At 46.4% G+C, this 21,848-nt stretch overlaps 1 protein-coding gene across 1 annotated transcript in view; it reads right to left on the reverse strand.

The window, feature by feature from the left end:
* Nucleotides 1-361: 361 nt before the first annotated feature.
* Nucleotides 362-21,848, reverse strand: part of LOC141259641 (amine sulfotransferase-like) — a 207,349-nt gene continuing 185,862 nt past the window's right edge. The window contains exons 6-7 of the mRNA XM_073675906.1: nucleotides 3,588-3,768; nucleotides 362-2,968 (exon numbers count right to left, since the gene is read on the reverse strand). Of these exons, the coding sequence (XP_073532007.1) occupies nucleotides 2,838-2,968; nucleotides 3,588-3,768 (312 nt within the window). The 3' untranslated portion in view covers nucleotides 362-2,837. The remainder of the gene's footprint in view (nucleotides 2,969-3,587; nucleotides 3,769-21,848) is intronic.

Below are 21,848 nucleotides of genomic sequence, written 5' to 3' on the forward strand. Positions count from 1 at the left end.
GTCTGATATAGACCCAATGACGCTATGCGGCCAGTCAATCATTGTAATGTCACAACGAATATGACTGCAACATTTCAGTAAGTGGCAGGCAATACCTGCATGTTTATTCGCTGTCTAAACAGTGGCAAACATGCGGGGCTGGGACTTGAGCTCCCGCCCGGGCATCCAGGAAGTACTCGCCGAGCATCTCGAACAGTGAGATCCGCGGTCGAGTACCGAGCACGATCACTTATCACTAATACTCAGTGATTGACAATGAATACTAACTCCAGAGACTTCAATATATGAAATACAAGGCAAACCGAAAATTTTCCCACAAAGATGTATATCAAACTGATCAGCTCCTCTTGCTCTATAAAATCCTGCCTGCAGATCAGATACCATTTTCAACATAATAGATTTCCTTTAAGGAGAGCACAACAACACTCCATAACATTCTAGCCACACATTTCCAGTTTTTCTTGAAAAATTTTAAAATTTGAGAGTGGTTTATGCCTTTTAATGGTTAACTGAAAAGATGGTAATAAAGAGCAAGCTTTCGAGACTACGCATAGTAGAACACAAAATCTGAAAAGTCACAGATTTATATATAACAGATTTTCATCATAATAAATGCTTTATCCATTGCTGTTCCAATCTACAAAATATAGAAAATATACAGATTTTACAAATGCTCTGTGCATAAAGGCATTAGGACATAATCAGTACTGTCTAATTCTTAGACAGTACAAATGTAGACTGCACAGACTTAAAATGAGCCAGATTTATAATAGTGGTTGATACTCTTTGATAAATCTGTCAAATTTTAAAACTAATCTTATACTACCTATTAGTTATCTCACATAATATGCAGTAAACCTCTAAGATCCCTATAGAGATGGCTACATGAAAAGAATCAACCACTATAAAAATCTTTTAAAGTGGACCTTTCATGACTTATTACTTATTACTACATCTTCAGATGAGGTCTGAGGCACTTTGTCTGTTTTATGGTAGACCTCTTTGTTCCTGAGATATGAGCTTGAAAAGTTTGTCAATTTTTCCTTCAACCACATTGGCATCAACAGATTCTCTTCTCATATCGAATCTACTTTTTCCACCTCTGTGATGCTGCATCAAAGGCAGGAGGCATCACAAAAGCAAAAATACAGCATAAGCCTCAAAGAAAATCGAAACAGGTATTATCAGCATGACGCCGCTGAGAAATCCTCACTCCCAATAATTACTGGTCATACATCATGGAGCCAGATGGAGAGTATCAGGAGCTGGGTATAAAGGACACCAACTTACTCACAACTCCGGTCGCCCGTCTGCGACTTCTTCCTCCATTCCTGCTCCCCAACTTATGTGCATGAATGGCAGATCTCCTGGCAGTACACTTAGAGCGCACACGTGCGTGCGCTCTATGCCTCTTAAAGAGACAATGTGCACTCTCTAAAAGTGTCCCCAGTTAATAGTTTACTACTTAAGGCACCTCCACCTGTTGGGAGGTGCCTGAGCAACATTTGTGCAAAGTTAGTTAATACTTGCCTGCCTGCTGTTAGGTCCCTTCGTCTGCTTTGTCTGATCTTGACTGTTTTGTCTAACCTGTATCCTGGTTGCATTCCTGACCTGTCTGCTATCCTGAAGCCACACCGTCTGTACCAGTTCTAGTGACCGTTCTGTCTGCTATCCTGAAGCCGCAAAATCTGTACAAGTTCCAATGGCTGTCCTGTCTGCTATCCAGAAGCTGCACAATCTGAACCCATACTATTGGCCCTCCTGTCCTGCCATGGACACACAATCCGAACTGGTGTCTCTGTCCCTTGGGGTCAGATGCAACTACCCTGGAGTGGTACCTGGCAGCTTCCTGTCGCTCAAGCCTTACAACACCATCAGAGGCTTCAGTTAATACCAGGTAGCAGCTTAGTTACGCCCCTCCAGGGTAAGCCCGGCCATAGTGCAGTGAATCCACAGGCGTTACACTGGGCTTGGTGCATGTCATTGTGGTAGCAGCACTGGCAATCTACGTTGCTCTAAACCTAATACAGGGGGCAAGGCATACCATTAATTTTCCCCTAGGCAATAAGCTTTGTGGCAGAATGATTATTAGTGAGTGGGTGGCAAATTTTTTCCACAGGGCATTGTAACCCCTAGGAAATAGAGTAGTCGTATTATATGAGGTGGGCTATGATGACGATTTTGTATCTGAGCCTCAATTGCCAACTACACCCACTCCTTGACAATATTACTTACTCATCATAATAGCACACCAAATGTGCCCAATACCACTGCTCTGCTCATTGCCTAGGGAATAAAATGCCTTACACTAAACAGCAGCTGCCCAGTCACTATTACTCATGTTGCCACAAAGCTTGTCGCCTAAGAGAAGATTGATAGCAAGTCTTGTATTAGGTTTAAATCATTGTATGTTGCCAGAGCTGCTCCCTCAGTGATGTACACCAAAACCTGGTTCTCTTACTGCTGCTATCTGGGGGCATATTTTACTTTTTCCACCTCTGACACCTCATGCTTATGATTGTTCAGCATCATAGAGGTGGAAAAAGTACATGCCCCCTAAGAAGAATATGATACCACCCATGTGATTGAAGGGAAAATGTATTTATAAACTTCACAAGCTCATATCTCGGGAACAAGTGGACAATACAAAACAGAAAAAAAATGTCACTCAGTGCTTCAGCCTTATCTCAGGATGTATCCAGTTTAAAACAAAAAAAGTCATGAAAGGTTCTCTATAAATTATTTTACAGAAATGTTTGGACCAATTTAGACTAAAACAAAATACATTGTTTAAAGTTGGACATTCACTCTAAGGTTTTTGTGAAAATAACAGAACTCTAGGATGCGGTTTCTTCATTGATCTCCCACGTAAATTTAATTGGCAGATCCCCCATCTTCTCTTTGTAGATTTTATCAAACATCTCACTCTGTGCCACCGTCATTGTATTTTTCCAGTCACCAACAATCCCTGGTAAAAAGAAGAGAAAACTCAGATACACTATCTTTGTGGAGAATGGACTCTATAATTCATCAGATTAAAGTATGCCTTCTCCTTGGTAACATTTTATGAAATGGTTTCCAGTGACAGAGTTGTCTGACAACATTTTATCCACTGCTCCCCATAAATATGTAAAATAGCAGTGATACCTGTACGTATGGACACAGGAATAATGGATCAGCACTCCATTAGCGTGGTGCACGTGGAGTAAAGTATGCAGGAAGGAAGTAATTCCTGACACTCATGTGTTTAGTGAATAATTGCCCTTTTATTTCATTGCTCCAAAGGACGTTTCACCATGTCCCAGGCTTTTTTCAACATGTTGAAAAAAGCCTTGGACAGACTGAAACATCCTTTGAGCAATGAAATAAAAGAGCAATTATTCACTGAATACGTGAGTGCCGGGAATTACTTCATACCAGTACATATGGCACAGTCATGTGCCTACATGATACATAATTACTCGAAGCTTACATGCAAAGAATGATAATGACCAGAGCTTAGATGCTAGATAGATACTATTTTTTAATTTCATTTACATTTGTTGCTTCTTTTTGCAGCTCCAACAACCCCTTAACTTGTACTTTACCTTTACGTAAAAAACTTCCTTTACTCTTGTCTAAAAGTTCATGTGAAAGAAATGTATAATTAGCAAGAGGATCATGTTTCATGCTCTTAAAAGTTGCTTTTTCCACCACGACGTCTTTTGCTTGATCATCAAGTTTTAAGTCAACAAATTTGCAGATTTTCAGCACAGCAGACCGAAGGTCCTAAAACAAACAAAAACCACCCCCCAATATTGTTACATAAATATTAGACTATCAAGTAATCTGCTTCTATATGTACAGTACAGACCAAAAGTTTGGACACACCTTCTCACTTAGAGATTTTTCTGTATTTTCATGACTATGAAAATTGTACATTCACACTGAAGGCATCAAAACTATGAATTAACACATGTGGAATTATATACTTAGCAAAAATGTATGAAACAACTGAAAAAATGTCTAATATTCTAGGTTGTTCTAAGTAGCCACCTTTTGCTTTGATGACTGCTTTGCACATTCTTGGCATTCTCTTGATGAGCTTCAAGAGGTAGTCACCAGAAAGGGTTTTCACTTCACAGGTGTGCCCTGTCAGGTTTAATAAGTGGGATTTATTGCCTTATAAATGGGATTGGGACCATCAGTTGTGTTGTGCAGAAGTCTGGTGGATACACAGCTGATAGTCCTACTGAATAGACTGTTAGAATTTGTATTATGGCAAGAAAAAAGCAGCTAAGTAAAGAAAAATGAGTGGCCATCATTACTTTAAGAAATGAAGGTCAGTCACTGTGAAAAATTGGGAAAACTTTGAAAGTGTCCCCAAGTGCAGTTGCAAAAACCATCAAGCGGTACAGAGAAACTGGCTCACATGAGGACCGCCCCAGGAAAGGAAGACCAAGAGTCACCTCTGCTTCTGAGGATAAGTTTATCCGAGTCACCAGCCTCAGAAATCGCAGTTTAACAGCAGCTCAGATTAGAGACCAGGTCAATGCCACACAGAGTTCTAGCAGCAGACACATCTCTTCAACAACTGTTAAGAGGAGACTTTTTGTAGCAGGCCTTCATGGTAAAATAGCTGCTAGGAAACCACTGCTAAGGACAGGCAACAAGCAGAAGAGACTTGTTTGGGCTAAAGAACACAAGGAATGGACATTAGACCAGTGGAAATCTGTGTTTTGGTCTGATGAGTCCAAATTTGAGATCTTTGGTTCCAACCACCGTGTCTTTGTGCGATGCAGAAAAGGTGAACGGATGGACTCTACATGCCTGGTTCCCACCGTGAAGCATGGAGGAGGAGGTGTGATGGTGTGGGGGTGCTTTGCTGGTGACACTGTTGGGGATTTATTCAAAATTGAAGGCATACTGAACCAGCATGGCTACCACAGCATCTTGCAGGGGCATGCTATTCCATCCGGTTTGCGATTAGTTGGACCATCATTTATTTTTCAACAGGACAATGACCCAAAACACACCTCCAGGCTATGTAAGGGAAATTTGACCAAGGAGGAGAGTGATGGGGTGCTACGTCAGATGACCTGGCCTCCACAGTCACCAGACTTGAACCCATTCGAGATGGTTTGGGGTGAGCTGGACTGCAGAGTGAAGGCAAAAGGGCCAACAAGTGCTAAGCATCTCTGGGAACTCCTTCAAGATTGTTGGAAGACCATTTCTGGTGACTACCTCTTGAAGCTCATCAAGAGAATGCAAAGACTGTGCAAAACAGTCATCAAAGCAAAAGGTGGCTACTTTGAAGAACCTAGAATATAATACATATTTTCAGTTGTTTCACACTTTTTTGTTAAGTATATAATTCCACATGTGTTAATTTATAGTTTTGATGCCTTCAGTGTGAATGTACAATTTTCTTAGTCATGAAAATACAGAAAAATCTTTAAATGAGAAGGTGTATCCAAACTTTTGGTCTGTACTGTATGTCAACTATAACATTTCAATAACATCTTGCCAGGTCTACAGCAATAAGGTGCAAGCATTATGTCCCAATTGCGCTCCTGAGCAGGCATACTTCTCTCTGCCCTGTCGGGGGGAGAGCAAATTACTGCAGTGCACATGAGCAGGAAAAGGCCAAAAAGCGCATGTGCACTGCAGTACTTTACTCTGCCTTCGACAATGCAGAGAGAAATATGCCTGCACAGAAGTGCGATGCTAGACACTGTGTGGATGATGTAAGACGCGTCACCCACATGAAGCGAGAAGAAGAACAGCGATCGCAAGAAGAGAGGAGGCACCTGACAAAGACCAGCGACGCCCATCAGACCGTGCCACCCCGTAGGTGAGCATAATAAAGGGTCATTTTTTTGCCTTGCTGGTCAGATTGTGGGCATATTAGAATGCATACAGGTACTGGCCCTACCTCATATGGGAAAAACCTGGTGACAGGTTACCTTTAAAGGAGTTGTCCACTACTAGGACAACCCCTTCTCATTCCCCATGTTTGGTCTCAATAAAAAGAAACACTTATACTCATCTTTCGCCCAGCACCATTCCAGCGGTGTTTGGCACTTGCATTCAGGGGCTCACGTATGGTTTTTATGACACGTCAGCCTGGCGACCAATTACCACTGGCATCACAGTCCCCACCTCTGGATGTATACGCAATCAAGAGGAAGTCAGAGAGCAGTCGCAGCTCCTACTTCCTCTCGACTACTTATACGTCCGAAGAAGGAGACAGTGACTCCAGCGGTGAATGAGTTCAGGGCTCACGTGTCATGACCACACGCGAGACCCAGGAATGCGAGTGCTGACACCATTGGGATGGTACTGGCATGAGAGGTGAGTATACGTGTTTTTATTTTATTGGAGCAAACATGGAGAATGAGAAGCGGTTGTTCTAGTAGGGGACAACCTAGTAGGGGACAACCCCTCTAAGTTTGTTACCTGTTTTACAGCTTCTGAGCATGGATGACAACAGCCGAACAATGGATGAGTTGCTCCTCTGCAACAAGCATGAAATATCATACTAGATATGTTCCTATCAAGTGCAATTGGGAATTGTCATAAGCTACAATGCCTGGAACATTTTGGCAAATAAACTCTTGCTCCTTTTGTGGTGTACAGCTTAAATTTAATTAGGAAATGTATTTTTAAGGAAAAATACCCGCTTGAAGAAGGTGGTGGCCATGGCCAGGAATGTATCTGAGAATTTCAACTCTTCATTAGTGATGAGTGAACGTGCTCGCCACTACTCAGTACTCGCCCAAGCATCATGGTTCTCAACAAGCTCGGCGCTCAGCGAGTATTTCCGGGTTGCTTGGATGGGAGCTCTGGTCCCCGCCCTGCATGTTTGGCGCTCTTTAGAGAGCCAATGAACATGCAGAGATTGCTTACCATGCACTGTAATGGCGTAGCCATGTTGGTTGTGGTATTACAGTGATTGGCTGGCCGCATAGTGTCATCCGATCTATTTAAGGCTTGTTACAGTCTATCCGAGAAACAGGAAGAGTAGGAAGAGATGTTGCTGTGTCAGGGAGAGATTTGCTTGTTTATAGTTAGTAAAAGTATTCCACAGAATATGTGGCGCCCCTGAGGGTTCAGTCGCCACAGAGGTACTGCACCTCAACCAGGGGTGTGGTGTCTCTCTTATCTCAGGTAAGGAGGGAGTGCTGCTCGGAACCCCAAACACCTGCATCCAACACTACACTGCTCCAGGCCGGCTGAAAGGGCAAGATGCAATGTGTTTTCTGCTGAGCCCTGTCCCTGGCTGGAGTGGGGGGATCCAAAGGTAGGAGGAACCAGTAGTGGGTGTGGGTGGAGGAAGTAGCTAGATGAAGCACTTGAAGAAGGAGATATAAATAGGGAAGCCATCTTAGAGAGGAGGAGTCAGAGGAGGAGAGTGAGAGGAGCAGAGGCTCTGCAGGAGCCCTGCTCCAGAGGCGGGCCTAGCCAGTGAGGCCCAAGTCTGAAGAGAACAGGTAGTTCAGTTCTAGGGAGCAGTTCAGAGGAACAGCTCGGGACAGTTCAGAAGAACAGTCCGGGAGCAGAGTCTCATTAGGAGATCTGCTCCACAAGTAGGGCCAGGTCAGAAGGCCCCGGAGGGGAGCAGGGAGTAGGCTCCGTTCTACAGAAAGAATCCCAGGGGGTACGGCGCGTGCAGGACGGCACCCGTACGCCCCGCATCTGTCAGAAGACAGAGGGATCGCTGCAGCATTCTAATCCCCAGGAGGGTCAAGTAGGTCCCGAGCGGGATTGAGAGTGGGCAGCGCAGAGCAGGAGGGAGAAGGACCAGAGTAAAGACGGTCAAAATAGGAACACGTGAAAGTGGGGTTCTGCCAGGTACTCCCAAGTTGCCTGAGGAAGAATTGAACCTCTGCCCGGTGAATGCAGCGCGATGCGGGAGGCCTTTACCTGTATAATGCACCTGTTAATTGTCTAAAGAACTGTGAGTAAAATCTTGGATGACTGCACTGCACTGCCTCTGTCCATTCTTCTTCGGCACTATCGTTCCCCCTGCACTACAACACCCAGCGTGACCCACTCTCTACTTCTACACTGCCCTGAGGCCTGCTCCGCCTGTGGGGAGCCGTCCCATCTCAAGCTGCCCTAACATCTGCCTCAGAGGACTATTGCAGCGCTGGTGATCCTCACCAGGTACCACAGGTGGCGTCACGAATAATCCCACAAATCCCCATATAATAGAAGTTTCCCCTTTTTACTGACCGCCCTAGGTCACGGACCGGGCCAGCCACCGTGATAGAGGCCCGGCTGCCGAGTACCCCACGGCCCAGGGGGTGCATCACATATCTACATATCCATCTGTACTAACAGTCCTTCTGAGGACTAATCCAGCTGCATATATTCAGTGGTGATAGCAGGAATTAGGCAGGCAGGCAGGGTTTGTGGCAGACAGCAGTGCATACAGCACAAGAGGGTCCATTGCACGTTCTGTCTGCTGCTGCTGTTGCTACATATATGTGTAGACATAGCCCCAGATATAAGGGGCCAGGGATAATTTTTTTTTATCTTAATCCTGGTTATTTGCTTAAAAAGCAAGGCAGGTAGGGTTTGCGGCAGACAGTGTATACAGCACAAGAGGGTCCATTGCACGTTCTGACTGATGCTGCTATTACAGATATTTTCAGACATAGCACCAGGACTAAATTTTTTTTTTTATCTTAATCCTGATTATTTGCTTAAAAAGCAAACCAAAGTACCCATTTTTCTGCTCCATTTGCTTGTTAGCACTGCAGAATACAGCCAGATCTTTTCCATATTACAGCGATAAAAATCCAGAAATTTGTAGTAAACATAGAAAATATTGGCCTCCATTTAAATTTTGTTGCAATGTGTCAGTGAAGCTATTCACACGAGTTCACTGTGAAGAATAGTATTAGCAAACTAAAGGCCCGCTATTTAAAACCATGGTTCTTCGTCAGATGTATCACATATAACTGCTTTCCAAAATCAGCCATTTCTCGCTTCCATTTAATGTGTCCCATTGTTATCGGAAGAATAGAACTTCCGATATTCCATATTTCATGTCGGTGCTTGCACGTCTAGTGAGTAGTGATGAGCGAACACTAAAATGCTCAAGTACTCTTTGCTCTTGTCAAGGAAATTGGAATACTTGGGTGCTCGACCCAAGCAACAAGCCCAATGTACAGTAAGTCTATGGGAAACTCGAGCATTTTTCAGGCCGCTCCCCCCGGCGGTCTGCAGAGGGCCTAAAAATAGATGGGAACAGTGCTCAAATGACATGGGAACAGCATGGAAAAGACCCCTGGAAGCATTTCTGACTCCCAGGTCACTGTTGTCAACAACGCTGTCAGAGGTATTACGCCACTTTTACTGACTCACAATAAAACATACAAAAGCGAAACCAAAATGGATTTTCCTTGGAAATATGTTAAGGAACATCCTTTCCAGGGTAATGACTTGTATATAGGGCAAAATAAATAACCAAATACTCCTCCACAACTTGGGCTATGCTCACACGTAGCGTTTTTGATGCGTAGCGTTCAGTTGTCCCTACCCCATTCCTTGGAATGCAAGTGACTCGCCACCTGGGCCGCGTGAGGAACCCGGAACAGGGCCTTTTTGTGGGATGCTGGGGGTTGTAGTCACCGTGGCAGCGACCCGGTCCCGTGGCTCAGGGTGGTCAAACCAGTGGCAGTCTATTTATGGGGTTTTTATGGTTAATTGTCCGACTACGCCACCCGTGGATTGCGGTCAGTGCGAACCGCGGCTGCAAGGCAGACCGCTGGGGCTGATGGTGTATGCAGCTGAGATAGTGTAACTCCCCACGGGAAGAGTGCAGCCCCAGGGCAGTGTAGTAGATGGTGGGGTGATGGTGCACGGGCGTCCCAGCACTAGTAGTGCTGTATGCAGTGAGAAAGCACAGAGACAAGGTGTTGCAGTTCAGGTTCTTTACTCACAGTTCTCATCCAGGTCACTTGTGCGCAGGTAGGACCGCCCGAGCCGTGCTGCGTCCACCAGGCAAGGGGCTTGGTCAACCCCCAGGTAATTCCAGAGTGTGGCACAGGACTCCCTTCTATTCCTTTCTCTGGCCGTGCCCCACCAGTGACACTACGTCTGTCCAGCTCCCGCGGGCCTTCTCTTGGGAGGGCTTCGTGCTCACCTCCCTGACCCTATGTGGTGTGCCTTTCTAGTAGGTGTAGCGAGGGGTCGCACCAAGATATGATCCCGACCTCCGGTTCTTGGTTAAGGATTATTCACCTCCACCAACTTGGGATCCGTTACCCTGTTCTGCCAACCTGTCACCCGCAATCTCCTGGGTCCTTAGGGTTCCTTCTGCCTTCGTGTCTCTGGGCCTCCCTTGGTGTTCTTTTCCTTCCTGTTTCTGTTCCTCTCCTCTGGCTCTGGCCTTCACTCCAGCCCTGCTTTGTGGAGCTGGGCCCAGACTGAGCCACAGCTCCCTGTCAGCCCTCTCTGGCTGAACTCCTCTTCTCTTCCAGTGCTGGCTGGGCCTCACAGGCTAGGCCCGCCTCCGGAGCAGAGCTCCACAGAGGCCCTGCTCTGTCACTTCCTCTCAGACTGAACACTGATCTAAGATGGTGCCCACCTTATATACCTCCCTCTCTGTGTATGAGCCCAGGTGACTTGCAACCAATTGGCTCCTACCTATGCCCAGAAACTCAACCCCTATCTGCTCCTACATCACTGGGTTTTCCTCCCCCCTCCCCACTCCAGCCAGGGACATGTTCTGTCGTGCCTGCATTACTGTACTAATGGGAGCACCGCTGAGCTGTCCCCCGGAAATGGGGTGTGTGTGATGCATGCAGCTAACTGAGTCCCTGTCCACACACCATCCTTACCTGGGAGTGGAATATCATACCTATGGTTGAGGTGCAATACCCCGGTAGCGACCGAACCCTCGGGGCGCTACACAAGCGCAAGTATGCAGCCAGCCACCCCCCCCCCCACAGGCTGCAATACTATACTGCCAAATTTTTGAAAGCTGCTTGCACTTGAAATGTAGCCTTTTAGGCTCATGGAGGTGGAAGATGTCCACAACCTTATGGCGGCGGCGAGCGGGTATCCATACTTGGTCCCCAGCCGCCACTATTTTTCCTGGTATCGTCTCTGCCTTCCACAAGCACGGGTCCCACGACATTACCCATGCCCTCAACAGTGCACTTACTGGGAAGGACAGCCTAACCACAAACACGTGGACAGGTGAATGTGGCCAGGGATGGTACGGAGCCAGTCCACAGCTTTTTTTGCTGAATTGTATTTCACCACAGCCATATTCTTTAGCTTGGTGAAATGACTTGGGAAACCATATCTACCCAGCTGTAATTTCTCCCAGGAAGTCCTCTAAAGCTGCTTTCACTTGAAATGTGGCCTTTTAGGCTCGTGGAGGCGGAAGCTTTTCATAACCTCATGCCGGCGGCGGCCGGGTGTCCATACTTGGTTCCTAGCCGCCACTATTTCTCCCAGTATAGTCTCCGCCTTCCACATGCACGGGTCCCACAACATTACCCGTGCCCTCCCCAGTGCACTTACTGAGAAGGACCGCCTAACCACAAACACGTGGACAGGTGAATGTGGCCAGGGATGGTACGGAGCCAGTCCACAGCTTTTTTTTGCTGAGTTGTATTTAGCTTGGTGAAAAGACTGGCATAGAGGGAAACCGTATCTACTTTGGGTGTCATTTCTCCCAGGAAGTCCTCTAATGCAGCTTTTGCAGAAGCTATGGCAGCCCATCCAACATCAATTTTCTCTTGTCGGTGGTGTTTTGACACACAAACATCTTTCTTTGAGCTTTTAATTTCATGACTACAGAGTTGGGCAATTGCCTAATCTGCAATGCGGTTTGAAAAATAACATGCATAAGCATGTCCGATCCACATTAAAAAAGCAGCCATAGAGTGTCTGGGAACCTTCCCCCACATGTTTCTTAACCAGGACTGCTTCTTGGCAGGGTTGGACAGTCCCACCACCGAGTCCACTGGTGTGCCCTAGCTTCTACCTCAGGAGAGTTCATGATAGCGCTAACTTAGTAGCTGCTATGGGGCTCTTGTGCGGGGGAGAAAGGTGAGCCCTCAGAATCAAATCCTCTGGGGGGCACAATGTTTTTTAATCTGAAACAGCCTCTCAGTGGGAGTTGTATTTCACCACAGCCATATTCTTTAGCTCGGTGAAAGGACTGGCATAAAGGGAAACCATATCTACTCCGGCTGTCATTTCTCCATCACCAGGTTCGCCCATTGTCACACATGACCATGCCTGGCTGTATGTTCAGCGGTGAGAGCCAGATCAGGCTGCTGTGCTACAGCTTTCAACAACTCTGCAGCGCTGGGCAGTTTGTCACCTAAGCATTAAGCATGTTATCATCAGCACAGCCTGTTGCCGCTTGGCCAAGGCAGTGCTGCAGTGCTGTCAGTTTGTGACTGATGTGGTCATTTCGAAGATGGAGGACGAGGTGCAAGAGCTGAACAATGTTGGTGACGCTGTTTTTTATACTAAAGATAGATCCTATTGTTGTGGGTTTTTTTACATTATTTTTTAAGACAAATGCATTCACCGGGAAATGTCATTTTAACATTTTACAACCTTATCTGGCAATGTGGTGTGTGACACATCATCAGACACATCCTGTTTTATTTATGATGGAGGGACTCTGAAAGTCATAAAGCCTATTTTTATAGGGTCATCAGACGGCCCTTACTCTTCTTAAAATGTGAGCAGTCGGCCCTCGCTATTGTTAGAGAGCCATCAGCCGGCTGTACTTTGTTGTTCCATTTATTAACAAGTGAGTCTCTTAAACTGTTATTGCGCATGCAGTGGCTGCAAGGGCTGCCAAAAATTTGGACGCAACCCAATACCCCTTTGAAGAGACATAGAGGAGGGTCTCAGTTAAAAAAATGTTCCCATTATAAAGGAGCGGATCTCCTATAGTGGTAATGCCCATCTGTGACTGCAAGGGCTGTAAAAATTTTAGAAAAACACCACTAAGAATATAAAGACACATAGAGCAGGGCCACAGTAACGACAAATTCCCATTATAAAGGAGAGAGTCTTCTATACAGTTGTGAGAGTGTGAAATGTGATAACAGCAGGAGAGCACTAGGACCCTGTGACTTTTGCTTGGCAGAGCTCAGAGGAGGGGCAGTGCAAGAAACTGTGTGTGTTCTAAGAGCGTCTGATGTGTGAGAGACTAGACAGGAAGTCTGTGAGAATGGAGCTGCAAGAAGACGCTGTCTTTACACGCTTCACTGTGGAGTTGGTTTACCCCTTTCTCTGTTTAAGAACAAGTGCTGAGCTGGGGAAAGCTGTGTGACTCTGTGGAGTTTTGTGGAAGTCCATGCTGAGTGGATTAGAGACTTTGTGCTGAAGGAGTCACGTGTCGAGTGATAAAGGAAGGGACTGAGGAATCCATTTCTGTGATGGAGCACATGGTTGGTGTACTGGATAAGAGTGAGAGACTTCGGGAGGAAAGAAGGTTTCTGGTGCCATTTCCACTGAGAGGATATCGACAAGACTTTGTGAAGAGATCCTCCCAGACCTTAATTTGAGGCTACAGGACTAAAGTCCCCGGCGTGTGGGCTCGGCATCGGCCGACAAGACAAGGAATTTTTGCTGTTTTTGTGAACTTTGTTTTTGGTTTGGCGCCAAAGTTTTCCGGGACTAGCTGCAGCCACCGCGATTCACAGGCCTGTGATAGACTGCATCTGAGGTTAATGGTACCATAACATTAAGATACCCAGGTATCCACATAATAAGGGTATAAGAGCAATTGATATAGTTTCATGCATTATTATTGTTCATAGTGGTAGGATTGTATTCAGTGTGCCATCTCAGGGGGTCCCCATATACCGCCCTCACTAGTCTGACACTGTGTTTAGGTAAAATTGTTCCAGATCACTAGAGTAATTCACACAAGCTGGAAACCTTGAGATTGGCACATTGATTTCAGCTTTTGCTGATTGTGTGTATTTAGTAGAGACTGTGTCCCAGGCAGAACCTGAGACTGATTCATTCAATACTGAATTTTAGTCTAATCCCTGTTTTAGTAAAGAAAGTGTTGTTTATTTCTGTCTCTGTCTCAGTTTGTGACTCACTGGATCTCTCTCGGACCCCCGGTCATTACACAGTAATAGGGTATGCAGTGAGTCCAACGGCTGACCAAATTTAGGAAAAACCACACTGAGAATTTAAAGACACATAGAGCAGGGCCACAGTAACAAGTACAATATGTTCCCATTAGAAAGGAGAGGGTCTGCTAGACAGTTATAGGGTATGCAGTGAGTCCAATGGCTGACCAAATTTAGGAAAAACCCCACTAATAATTTAAAGACACATAAAGCAGCGCCACAGGAACAAGTACGACATGTTCCCATTAGAAAGGAGAGGGTCTGCTATACAGTTATAGGGTATGCAGTGAGTCCAACGGCTGACCAATTTTAGGAAAAACTCCGCTAAGAATTTAAAGACACATTGAGCAGGGCCACAGTAATGACAAATTCACATTAGAAAGGAGAGGATCTGCTATACAGTTATAGGGTATGCAGTGAGTCTAACAGCTGACCAATTTTAGGAAAAACCCCTCTAAGAATTTAAAGACACATAGAGCAGGGCCACAGTAATGGCAAATTCCCATTAGAAAGGAGAGGGTCTGCTAGACAGTTATAGGGTATGCAGTGAGTCCAATGGCTGACCAAATTTGGGAAAAACCCCACTAAGAATTTAAAGACACATAGAGCAGGGTCACAGTAACGACAAATTCTCATTAGAAAGGAGAGGGTCTCCCATAGTGTTGGCCTATGCAGTGAATGCAAGGGCTGCCAAATATTGGGAGGCACTCCAATGCCCCTTGGAAGAGACTTAGAGGGCTTCATAAAAAAATGTTCCCATTAGAAAGGAGCGTGTCTCCTATACTTGTAATGCCCATGCACTAAGGGAAAATAAGTAGAAAGATAGGGGCGCAATAGCGCTGTTATCCAATTAGAACCAAGTAGGTACAAAGAAAATGTGCTCACCTTTATAAGTTGTGTAATGCACAACTCATGTAAAAATTAGTAGCGAAGGGCTGCAGCCAGTACAGAATCCCTAGGGATCTTGTAAGGTTGTCTGTAGTAGGATGAAGTAGGTGCTGGGAAAAAAATCTGCGCTCCTCCTCTCGTCAAATTTCTTCAATACGGAGGAGCGCGGATTTTTTTCCCGCCACCTATTTCATCCTACTACAGACAACCATGCACAAAGGGGGTATACATGAACATACTGTATAATTCTTTTTTTTTACGGGCATCATAAACACCCTTTAAAAAAATTATGTGGGTGTTGCATCACAGACCACGGTCACCCTGGTGATATGGTGGTGGAGGATGAAGATGAGGATGAGGAGAAGGAGGAGGACAAGACCAAATAGCCAAAATCAGGAAGCATGTGTGGGTGTGAAGAGGTGCATGGGAATACACCTCCCAAAAAAAGACACTGGATTTGAGTTTATGTTATGCTGCTATCATTTGGTGGTGTTGGAAGTCTGGCCCAATCCAGCCCTTATTCATTTTTATAAGAGTCAGCCTGTCAGCATTTTCAGTTGACAGTCGGATGCGCTTATCAGTTATAATTCCATCAGCAGCACTAAAAACCCACGCTGATAAAACACTAGTGGCAGGGCAGCCCAAGACCTCTAAGGCGTAGAGAGCCAGTTCATTCCACATATCCAGCTTTGATATCCAATAATTAAAAGGCACAGAGGAATCACGATGGACATTGGTACGGTCGGCAAGGTGCTCTCTCATCATCTTCACAAATTTTGCACTCCTTGTGAGAGCACCCCGCACCTCAGATCCTGTGCGATTGGAGGGTCTGAGAAAACTGTCCCAGAACCTTGACAGTGTTCCCCTGCCTCTGCTGGATTGCATTTGTGTCTCTCTCATCTGTACTCCTTGGTTGTTCAACGAACTGTGACCTCTGCGACCAGCGTTTTCAGATGGGAACTTTTTTAATAGTTCCGCAACAAGGGCCTTCTGGCACTGCCCCATTTTTGTAGACCTGTCCACCTCAGGAATAAGAGATATAAAGTTCTCCTCATAGCGTGGGTCTAGAAGTGTCACCAACCTGTAATGACTGTCACCAAAAATTTTGTGAACGCGAGGGTCATGGGAAAGGCAGCGTAACATAAACTCAGCCATGCATGCTGCTAACAGGCAAGACTTCCATGTCCTCACCAAGAGGATGACTGACCATGCTCTCCTCCTCATCCTCTCTGTCCTCTGGCCATCCACGCTGAACAGACGGTATGACAGTTGTGCAGGTGGTACCATCTATAGCGCATGAAACTAGCTCCTGTTCTTCCTCCTCCTCCACTTCCTCATTGTCTCCCAATCCACATTGGGATAAGATGAGGCTGGGCTGTGTGTAGTCACCCTGTATGGTTCCTTGCTCTATCTCATCGTGCTCCGCCTGCAATGCATCCTCTTTGATTGTGAGCAAAGAGCGTTTCAGAAGACAGAGAAGCGGGATGGTGACTCTAACTATGGCATCATCGCCGCTCATCATCTTGGTGGAGTCCTCAAAGTTTTGGAGGATAGTACACATGTCTGACATCCATGTCCACTCCTGAGGTCTTATGTGTGGAGTCTGAACTGAATATCGACGGCCTTGTTGATTCTAGTACTCAACAACTGCCCTCTTCTGCTCACAAATCCTTCCCAATGTCTGCAGTGTAGAGTTCCAATGCGTGGGGACATCACTTACCAGTCTGTGAGCCGGAAGCTGCAAACATTTCTGAAACATGGCAATGGCGGCGGAAGCTGTGGGTGACTTTCTAAAATGGTCACACAGGCGGCGTACTTTAACAAGCAGATCCAGCTGCTCTTGGTAGGATTTGAGAAACAGCTAAACCACAAGGTTAAGCACATGGGCCAGGCATGGTACGTGTGTGAGCTCACCAGGTTCCGGCCATTGTCACACACGACCATGCCTGGCTGTAGGGTCAGCGGTGTCAGCCATATATCTGCCTGCTCTTTCGGAGCTGTCCACAACTCTTCAGCATTGTGCGGTTTGTCACCTAAGCATATTAGCTTCTGCACAGCCTGTTGCCGATTGGCCGAGGCAGTGCTGCAGTGCTTCCAGCTTGTGACTGATGGGGTTGTAAAGACACGGGGTCAGTGGGTGCTCTCATTCGCTGGCCCAGCCGCCTTTAGAAAGACAACGTGGACCAGGGCTCATCCCCAACTGAACTTGCGAACTCCTCAACCGTGGGCGGAACACTACTCAGACAACACAGGGTGAGGGAATCACAATATTAAGGCTTTATTGGTTCCCCAACAACAAACAGCATACAACACATAACCAGCACAGCACAAATTGTAACAGGCAACAGAGTCTCACCCTTCCGCTGGCTCACCAGGGTTTTAGATTCTTTGTATCTCAGATCTTCCAGGACTATTTACTCCAAACCAGTGGTCCCCTTCTTTTGGCAGGCACCCACCCAGAAAGAAATAATGCCGGAGTTTGGAACTGAAGTAGCACGGCAAAGTCTGTAACCAGGTGACCGAAATGTCCCAACCTGGGTTGCGTCCTAGGCGGTCATTGTTCTCTCATTCGAATCTGAAGATCCTAAATTAGCTGACTGTCTTCAAGCTAGTGCACCTGCAGTTGGAACCGACATCCCTAGGCTGAGGGCAGTAGACAAAAATCTCCTGGTCAACTGAACAGTCCTCCTGATATAGCCTCAGCCCTCATTGCAGGATACCGGGGACTTCACGATTGGTGGAATAAGACTGTCTTTTCATTGGCTGGATCTCAAGTTCCATATAACCATTTTTGGTGGTATTGCAGTCCAGGCAAGGGAGAGCCACATACTCATTGATATAGTCCTACAATGGAATGCTAGTAGAAGACATTCGGTTTGCAAGTTATGACATTAGAACAATGGTGGCTGAGGCAATTTACATAGAGTCAACAATACACATGGTAATACAATGGCATTCTAACAGGATTAAATTCCTCTGACCTTACAGAAGAGCGATAATTGCATTACCTAGGTTAACATCACCAACATCAACAAGACTCTAGAAACAATGGGTATACAAAATAGTGTCCGGCCAGATTGTAAGAACTTAAACCATGAGTGGCATATTACGAGTTCACCACAAAATACCAATTTGTCCGGATAAATAAGAAATCATCCTATGTTGTATATAAAAGGGGTCCATTTCGTCACAGGGGTCATTTTGGAGATGGAGGCTGAAGAGGAGGAGGAGGCTGAGGAAGATGAGGTGCAGGAGCTGTAGACTGTGAGGGCAACCATGATTGACCTAGGGCCCGCAATCCTTGGCATCGGGAGGACGTGTTCCGTCTCAAGGTCCGACTATGTCCCGGCTTCCACTATGTTAACCCAGTGTGCCGTCAGCGAGATGTACCGTCCCTGCCCACAAGCACTTGTCCACGTGTCCGTGGTCAAGTGGACTTTCCCAGTAACTGCGTTGTTGAGGGCACAGCTAATTTTTTGGGGCACGTGCTTGTTTAATGCGGGGACGGCACACCGGGAGAAATAGTGGCGGCTGGGGACCGAGTACCGAGGGACGGCCGCCACCATCAGGTTGCTGAATGCTTCTGTCTCCACAAGCCTAAAAGGCAACATTTCGAGCGCAAGCAGTCGTGAAATGTGGGAATTTAGTAGTGTGGCCTGTGGGGCATTGGCTGCATATTTCCACTTGCGTTCCAAGGACCGGGGCATGAACAACTGAACACTATTCTGGGACAAGGACGTGGACGTGCTTCCTGATGCTTCTACTTGAGAGTGGGCAAAGACAGGTGCAGGGCAGGAGGCATCTTTGCATGCACCATAGACAGGGGATTGGCTTGCATGCACAACAGTGGAAGAAGCAATGGTGCCACCCGCAGACACTGTTCCTGAACCCTGGGGTTCGGCCCACAAAGTCGGGTTCTTTTCTGCCATGTGCCTGATCATGCTGGTGGTGGTCAGGCTGGTCGTTTTGCCACCCCTGCTGGTGCTGGCCTGGCAGGTGGTGCAAATGGCCTTTTTGGGGTTATCGGCAGTCTTTAAAAAACAGTCAGATTTGGAAACAGCTAACAGTTGTACTGTCAACTTCCTTCGTGTTGGTGTTACAGGGACCGGTTGCCTGGCTTCTGTCTGCGGCCACCACACTGTTTCTTCCTGCCTGTTGGGATGCTCTGCCTCCCTCCCCCTGTGTGCTGCTGTCCTCACTCTGCATGTCCTCCTGCCAGGTTTGGTCAGTTACTACCATATTTTTCGGACTATAAGACGCACCGGACCATAAAACGCACCTAGGTTTTAGAGGAGGAAAATAAAAAACTAAAAATTTAAGCAAAAAATTTGGTCATGATGCACTAAGGGGGAGGGGGTCTTCTGCTGACACTGGTATAGGGGTAATGTCCCCAAATTCTGACAATATCCCCCATCCTGGTATATATGCCGCCCCCTTCCTTTTATACATGGTCCCCATCCCCATCCTGGTATGCCTGGCATCCCTCCATACTGGTATGCATGGCACCCCTCATCCTTATCCTGGTTTGCATGGCACCCCTCATACCTATCCTGATATGCATGGCACCCCTCATCCCTGTCCTAGTATGCATGGCACCCCTAATCCCTATCCTGGTATGCATGGCACCCATCATCCCTGTCCTGGTATGCATGGCACCCCTAATCCCTATCCTGGTATGCATGGCACCCCTAATCCCTGTCCTGGTATGCATGGCACCCCTAATCCCTATCCTGGTATGGATAGCACCCATCATCCCTATCCTGGTATGCATGGCACCCCTAATCCCTATCCTGGTATGCATGGCACCCCTAATCCCTGTCCAGGTATGCTTGGCACCCCTAATCCCTGTCCTGGTATGCATGGCACCACTAATCCCTGTCCTGGTATGCATGGCACCCCTAATCCCTGTCCTGGTATGCATGGTCCACCTAATCCCCATCATACTGCACATTAAAAAAAAAATAAACACTCCTACTCACCTCTCTTCTTTCTTTCAGCGCTGCGTCCTGTCTGCCTGCACTGATCTCTCCATGTGAGCCGCGCATGACGTCACTGCCATGCGCGGCTCACAAGGAGAGATCAGCTGCCGGAAGTCACTGCTCCCCACGTCGGGTCTGTGTGCGCGGGGAGCAGTGACTTCACTCTCTTTCATAGCCGGCACACAGCGGAGCCGCGCGGCGGCTGCTGCTGCCGGCTATCTCCAGTGCCCGCTCATTAAAGGGCATGAATATTCACCCCCTCCCCACGCCCATGGGTGTGGAGAGAGGTTGAATATTCATGCCCTTTAACAGCAGGCACAGGAGATAGCCGGCAGCAGCAGGAGCCGCAGCACGGCTACACTGTATACCGCTATTAAGGAACATGAATACCACTCACACCACACATAAAAATACCCCCCCCCCAACATTCGGACTATAAGACGCACCCCCCATTTTCCTCCAAAATTTGGGAGGAAAAAATTGCCTCCTATTGTCCGAAAAATACGGTATATCATCCACCACCTCATCTTCCACTTCCGCACTCTGGTCCTCCTCCTGACTTTCTGGCAATTGTGTCTCATCATCGTCCACCTCTTGTGACACTTTCCCACTGTCGCCTTCGTGTGACCATGGCTGCTCAAATATTTGGGCATTGTTACATGCGATCTCCTCTTGTCCCGCTTCAAGTGGACCGGGTGAGAGGCCCGAATCTATAAATGGGAAAGTGAACAGCTCTTCGGAGTGTCCAAGTGTGGGATCATTTGTCTCTGGGCACTCGGCATGGTGGGAGGAAGCAGGTTAGGGTGATGAATATGCGGTCCAGACTCACAGCTACTGAGACTTGACCGTGTGGAAGACAAGGTATTGGTGGTGGCTAAGTACCTGGAAGCATTATCTGCTATCTAACCAATAACCTTTTGACACTGCTCTGTGTTCAATAGTGGTGTTCTGCGGTCCCCTATTAATTGAGGCAGAAAGGTCAAGCAAGAAGATGTGGGTGCTTGTTGTGGCACAATTTCAGCTTGCCCGTGGCCTTGGCCTCTGCATTCACCATCATCACCATCACATCCATTTCTCTGTCCCTTGCCACGTACCTTGCCCATTTTAAATGGAGGACAATATCTTCCACGCTCACAACAAATTACTGAATTTGGAGTGAACTTATATGTGATCCGTGTGATGGACAAACCACAGTTTTAAATATGTGGTCTGTAGGTAACTATTTTGAACAGCAATCTGGTGTCAAAAATTTTGCTGACACACTGAAAAAAAAATTTAATGGAGGCCAGAAATGGCAGTATTTTCTGAAAAAGAATATGTGATCCATGTGACGGAGAAAACACAATTTTAAATACCTGGCCTGTAGGTAACTATTTTGAACAGCAAACCGGTGTCAAAAACTTTGCTGACACACTGAAAAAAAAATTTAATGGAGGCCAGAAATGGCAGTATTTTCTGAAAACGTATATGTGATCCGTGTGACGGAGAAAACACAGTATTAAATACCTGGCCTGTAGGTAACTATTTTGAACAGCAATCTGGTGTCAATTGCTTCACTGACACACTAAAAGAAATTTTTAATGAAGGTCAGAAATGGCAGTATTTCCTGAAAACATATATGTGATCCGTGTGACGGAGAAAACACAGTTTTAAATACCTGGCCTGTATATAACTATTTTTAACAGCAATCTGGCGTCAATTGCTTCACTGACACACTGAAACAAATTTTTAATGGAGGTCAGAAATGGCAGTATTTTCTGAAAATGTATATGTGATCCGTGTGACGGAGAAGACACAGTTTTAAATACCTGACCTGTAGGTAACTATTTTGAACAGCAAGCCGGTGTCAAAAACTTTGCTGACACAC

Source organism: Phyllobates terribilis, unplaced genomic scaffold (assembly GCF_046119375.1).
Source record: "Phyllobates terribilis strain yellow unplaced genomic scaffold, ASM4611937v1 Scaffold_3__8_contigs__length_932513732, whole genome shotgun sequence".
NCBI lineage: Eukaryota > Metazoa > Chordata > Amphibia > Anura > Dendrobatidae > Phyllobates > Phyllobates terribilis.